General features: G+C 35.4%; 1 protein-coding gene across 1 annotated transcript; it reads right to left on the bottom strand.

Moving 5' to 3' along the window:
- Positions 1–1,100: 1,100 nt before the first annotated feature.
- On the bottom strand, positions 1,101–5,747 carry LOC145061048 (uncharacterized). Its single transcript, XM_079008417.1, has 5 exons — positions 4,871–5,747; positions 4,176–4,435; positions 3,429–3,923; positions 1,877–2,693; positions 1,101–1,471 (listed from the first exon to the last, which is right to left on the bottom strand). The coding sequence occupies exons 1-5, from the start codon at positions 5,745–5,747 to the stop codon at positions 1,101–1,103; spliced, it is 2,820 nt and encodes a 939-aa protein (XP_078864543.1).
- Between the last annotated feature and the right edge of the window lie 357 nt (positions 5,748–6,104).

The raw sequence follows: 6,104 nt of genomic DNA, 5'->3' as shown, positions 1-6,104 counted from the left end.
GGTTTCCCATTTAAGTCTGCATCGATTTTGTATCCAAAAGCCATTGGAGTTTTTGCGGTATTTGATTTGTCCATTGAAAAGCGAGTGAGTAGGTTTTTGACATAATTCTCTTGGTTGATGAAAATGCCATCAGTTGACTGTTTGATTTGAAGTCCGAGAACTGTAGTCATCTCCCCAATCATGCTCATTTCGAATTTGCTCTTCATTAGATCTGCAAACTTAACAATTAAAGATTCATCAGTAGAACCGAAAATAATGTCATCAACATATATTTGTACGATTAACAGATGTTTATTAAATATTTTACGAAAGAGGGTTTGATCGATTGAACCTCTTTTAAAACCTGATTCTTCGAGAAAGGTTGACAACGTGGCATACCAGGCTCGGGGTGCTTGTTTCAAGCCATAGACAGCTTTCTGTAATTTAAAGCTGTGATTTGGAAATTTGGGATCTTCAAAACTTGGTGGTTGTTGGATGTATACTTCGCGATCTATCTCTCCATGTAGGAATGCACATTTAACATCCATTTGGAATACTTTGAAGTTCTTATGCGCAGCATATGCAAGAAAGATACGAATTGCTTCAATTCGAGCAACTGGGGCATACATTTCATCGTAGTCGATTCCTTCTTGTTGTGAATATCCTTTGACTACAAGACGTGCCTTGTTTCGACAAATGATTCCTTGATCGTCAGTCTTGTTTCTGTATACCCATCTTGAACCTATAACAGTAACATTGGGTGGAGTAGGAACAAGATTCCATACGTCGTTTCTTTCAAATTCTGCTAGCTTTTCTTGCATAGCTTTTACCCAGTCTGGATGTTTTATAGCAGAATGTATGGTTTTGGGTTCATTCGTGGATAAAAAGGCTCCAAATAAACATTCATTTGTGGATGCGGCTCTAGTCTGAATGGCTAAGTTGGGATCTCCGATGATTTGGTCAGTTGGATGATTTCTGGTCCACTTTATTAAGCGATTCTCTTCCGCTATAATAATTGGAGTTTCAGTATCCCATTGTTCTTCTCCAGGAGTTTCATCTTGGAATAGGTTTGAAGGTTCCCCCATAAATGATGCATTGGGGTTGTTTTGGCTATTTGGGGATTAGGCATTTAAAGGAGGATTTGGTGTTTGTTCCAAAGAGGAAGTATGTGTTGGTGGTTCCCCCTCGAATTGATCTGCATCATTTTGGTTTGTTTGTGGAATAACTTCACTGGGTGTTCCTGTAGGATCAATTAAAGTAGTTAGAAGTTCAGAATTGTAAGCAGTTTTTGGTTGTTCAAAAAGTAAATCAAGATCGATTTCAATGCCTATGTCAGGAGAAGGTGTTTGTTGAATTGGATTTTGAAAAATATTTTCAATCATTTTTGAACCAAAATGTTCACGATCCAATTTCCTGACATAAAATTCATCGAAATGAACATCGGTACTTTCTTCAATTACTCTGATACGTTTGTTCAGTACTCTATAAGCAACTGAAGAAAATGAGTAACCAAGGAAAATTCCTTCGTCCGACCTTGATTCAAATTTTGAAAGGTGATCTTTATTGTTCTTTACGAAGCATCGACAACCAAACATATGGAAAAATTTGATGTTTGGTTTTCGGTTGTTAATGACTTCATATGGTGTTTAATGAAGATGTGTATGGATTAAGGAACGATTTTGAGTGTAGCAAGTTGTGGCTATTGCTTCTGCCCAGAAGTATTGTGGCAGATCAGCAAAGATAAGCATTGATCTTGCAGCTTCACATAGAGTTCGGTTCCTTCTTTCAACAACACCGTTCTGTTGTGGAGTGTATGGGGCTGAGAAGTTATGTTCAATTCCTTTGTCTTTGAGAAATGAATCTAGAGTATTGTTTTTGAACTCTAAACCATTATCACTTCGGATTCTTCGAACAGGTCGTTTCAGCTTCAGCTCGATTTGTTTGATGAAGTTGATCATCTCTTCAGGTGCTTCTGATTTTAGTCTTAAGAAAAAGACCCAAGTAAAGCGTGAGAAACCATCAACGACAACAAGAATGTACTTCTTCCCTTGTATGGTTTGGGTTTTGGCAGGGCCACAAAGGTCTATGTGCAACAATTCTAGTGGTTCGGATACACTAGATTCTGAGATGCTTTTGTGAGTGGATCTGGAAAGTTTTCCTTTTTCACATGCGGCACAAAGAGTTTCGTTATCAAGCTTCAGAAGTGGTAGCCCTCCAACAAGATCATCGCCGATTAATTTGTTGATGTACCCAAAGTTTAGATGGGAAAGGCGACGGTGCCATAACCAACTAATATCTTTTGGGGCTTTAGATAGCAGACATATATCGGGTTTACCGTAGATAAGATCCATGTCAAGTGGATACATATTTTCGGCACGGTCAGAATCAACTATAACATCTTTTGTTTTGGCGTCCATGATCAAGCTTCGTTGTTTGGTGAAAAGAACTTCAAGATTGTTATCACACAGTTGAGAAACACTAATGAGGTTGTGTTTCAGGTCATCGACGAAGGCAACTTTCTTTATGGTAAAATTACCATTTGTTATGTTTCCATAACCTTTGATTTTTGCTTTCATGTTGTTTCCGAAGGTAACATCTTGATTGGTTTGTATAGGTTTGAAATCACGTAAGTAGTTCCGGTTTCCTGTCATATGCTTGGAGCAGCCACTATCAATATACCATGTATCATCATTGGGTTCTCCAGCATTAAGTACCTACAATCAGACAGAAAGTTTAGGTACCCAAATCTGAATGGGTCCTGGTTTGTCAGTTGTTATTTTGGGTGCTTTGCTTGATGAATTTCCTTTATCATTTGACTTCACATTATTGTAATGGTTTGGTTTATGACAATGGAATGGTTGAGGTTTGATTTGATCTATTAAGTTTACCCAAAATGTGATTTGTTTTTGAAAGCCTGTGGGTTGATAAGATCTGTGATTTGGTGAAAGATATCCTAGATGTGAAGGTTTGTTTGAAAAGTTTTCTTCATATCTGGGATGTGATGGGCGGTTTTGAAAAGCTTTTTGATGATGATGGTTTGAAACTTTCTGATGTGATGGTTTTTGAAAGTTCCTTGAATGATTAAAAGTGATATCTTGAAAGCGGTTTTCAAAAGGTTTTGGTTTTTGTTTGGTAACCTGTTTATGAGGTATGACGTAGGGTTTAACTGGTTTCTTTGGTTGGTTTTCAAAAATGTTTGGCATGATAAGTGGGGTTTTGGTGACTTGAATGGATTTTTTGCTTGTTTGTTGTTTCTTGGAGTATTTTTGTCCCAAACTAGTTTTTCCAACAATTGATGAAGTCATTGTAGGAAAAACAGTTGGTATAGAAGTACTACCATCCTCATAAGAGGAATTTTCTCAATTCAAAAAGTTTTTGAGTTTAGTGGTCCCATCGGTATGTTTGATTTGGTGACTTAAAGAACTTGCAGAGTTTGTTTCAGAATTTACAACTCTTTTGAAAGACTTTTTGGAAACACTGAAAGCAATATCATCTGGACTACAGTTGATAACTGTTTCGTCATCTGAATCTTCCTCATTAAGAGATGTGAAAAGATCTGGTAGAGTAGATTCAAAGTTTTCACAATTCGTCATGTTTTCCTGTTTTGCTTGTTCAATTTCAAAGGATTCTCTTCCAATTCCTGGTCTATAATTCGTATCAATTTTTCCAATTCCTAAGGTGTTTGCCTTTGTGAAAATATCATCACTTAGTTTTCTAGAAACTTTGATAGAATCCATATTCCATATCAGTCTTTTATTCTCGGTTTTAAGAGAATTGATTTGTTTTAAAGAATCAGTCAGTTTTTCATTTAGAATATTGTATTTATCAGTTGATTCTTGAAAGTCTTGTTTCAACTGAAGGATTTCCATTTCTAAAACATCTTTTGTTTCAGAAGAAATGATTGACTGATCTTTTAGTTCCAAATCCCTTTTCTGAATTAGGGACTGATTTAATTGTTCCAAGACATGATTATAATCTTCTAATTTTCTTTCAACGTCTCTTTCCAATTTGCTTTTAGTTCTTGTTGATTCTCCAAATTTGAGTTGCAAGGTTTGTAACTCAGATTTGCAAATATCATAATTGACCATTGTGTCATGATATGTTTTGAGATCAGTTTCCAGACTAGTCTCAATTTTTGTTATGTGGGACTCAAAAATTGTTTTGGAAAAACCAAGTTCAGAGATCATAGACCATACCTGTTCTATGACGTTTGGAGCTCTTGAAGGTATTTCAACACCAGCTACGAAGCAGAAGTTTGATTGTGCTTGTTCATTATCAGCTTCGTCATCAGATGTTGGCCAGTATTCTACGCTTGGTTCATGGATTGCCATCAATGCTTTTTGCTTTTCTTGGTTTTCCAGTTTCTTCAATTCATCGGCTCTTTGAGCATAGTATGCTGAGTCTTTGATTTTGGTTTTGTTTTTGGCTCGGCATTCTCTGGCATAGTGATTTGTTCCTTTGCAGTTGTGACAAATGATCACTTCTTCATCACTGTCATCCTTTTGACTTTTAATCGGAAGTCTTTCAGGTGCTTGAGTTTGGGTTTGTTGGGAAGGTTGAGAATGGTTTTGTTGGAATCCAAAATTTTGGTTGTTTTGAAAACCATTGTTTTGATTGTTGTAACTTTGATTTTGGAAACCTCTGTTTTGATTTTGAAAACTGTTGTTTGGATTGTGATTATGACCTGAGTTGGGATCGTTTTGAAATCCCTGGTTTTGAAAACCTTGGTTTGAGTTATTTTGGAAAGAAGGTCTTTGAGAATTTTGTCCAAAGTAAGGTCTTGGTTGAAAACCTGAGTTATTTTGTCCAAAAGACGGTCTTGGTTGAAAACTTGAGTTATTTTGTCCAAAAGATGGTCTTGTTTGAAAATTTGGTCTAAAATTTGATTGACCATGATTTGGGATAAATCTCTGGAGATTTGTGTTTGCAACCAAAGCACACAGTTGTTGATAATCTGCTTCATCATTTGAACCAGACTGGAAGGATTGGTTTTGAAAAGATGTAGTCTGATTAAAATGATTAAAGTTTTGATCATTGTAAGGTGTTTGGTTTTGAGAAGTTGTGGACACAAGAGCAAGTGGTCCTCCAAAAGCTGCAATGGTTGGTGGGTCAATCGAGGATTCATACGATTGAAGTTCTCCATACAAATTGTACAAAGATTCGGTATGAATAGCTGGATTTCCCTGAATAATGAGTTTAACCATTTTCCAGCTTTCGAAAAGATTGTTTAAAAACTTGAGATTTATCTCGTGTTGTGTCTTTTTGATACCCAAATTGTTCATTTTAACCATAATCAAATTGAACCTATCATGAGCATCATGGATAGTTTCTGATGAAAGCATTTTGAAATTATCGAATTCATTCAAAACAGATGTTCTTTTGTTTCCGATAATTCTTTTATTTCCACAAAAACGATTTTCCAAATTTTCCCAAATTTGATTTGCGGTTAACATCATAATGTCATCCATTTGACTTAGAATACTGTGAGGTATTCCAGACACAAGTTCCTTTTTGGCTTGGAGTTCCAACTTTCTTATGATATCGGTTTGAGTGGCTTGATTCGTAGCAAGAGTAGCCATATTTTCTGGAGTAACATATGTTCCTTCTACACACTTCCAGATATCTTCATTTATAGTGTTAAGATGAAGATTCATACGGCCAAACCACGAATTATACTCTTCAGGAATAAGTATGGGTGCCCGTGAACCAGATCCTAAGCTATTTGCAATGGACACAGAGTTCATGTTGGAGTAATTTGCCAAAGACATTTTTTTTGAATTTTTTTGAATATATATATATATATATATATATATATATATATATATATATATATATATATATATTTAAAGGATTTCGAACAAGTGATATTAAAATGAAAAAATTTTAAAGAAAAACTTATGGAAGGTTTATAAACGCTATAACCAAAAGTTTTTCGACAAAAATTTCAAGGTAAATCACACAAGCTCTGATACCAATTCTTGGATATTATTCCTTTTATATCAGCTCAGATACCGATTGTTGGAAATATAAAAATCTGATTACCACAACAAAAGGCTCGGCTACCAGTTACTATGTGACAGATATATGAGTTAAAGGTATAAGATATAGATATATATAAAGAATAA

Source organism: Lactuca serriola, chromosome 1 (genome assembly GCF_051521515.1).
Source record: "Lactuca serriola cultivar US96UC23 chromosome 1, Lser_US96UC23_V15, whole genome shotgun sequence".
NCBI classification, from domain to species: Eukaryota; Viridiplantae; Streptophyta; class Magnoliopsida; order Asterales; family Asteraceae; genus Lactuca; species Lactuca serriola.
This window is presented reverse-complemented; position numbering and strand designations above follow the sequence as displayed.

Coding starts and splice junctions, on each gene's coding strand:
- LOC145061048 (XM_079008417.1), bottom strand. CDS start 5,747: ATGTCTTTGGCAAATTACTCCAACATGAACTCTGTGTCCATTGCAAAT. Junction 4,436..4,870: donor GAGATTTATCCCAAATCATG/GTCAATCAAATT, acceptor ACAACTGCAAAG/GAACAAATCACTATGCCAGA. Junction 2,694..3,428: donor AAAAGTCTTTCAAAAGAGTT/GTAAATTCTGAA, acceptor GTCTGATTGTAG/GTACTTAATGCTGGAGAACC.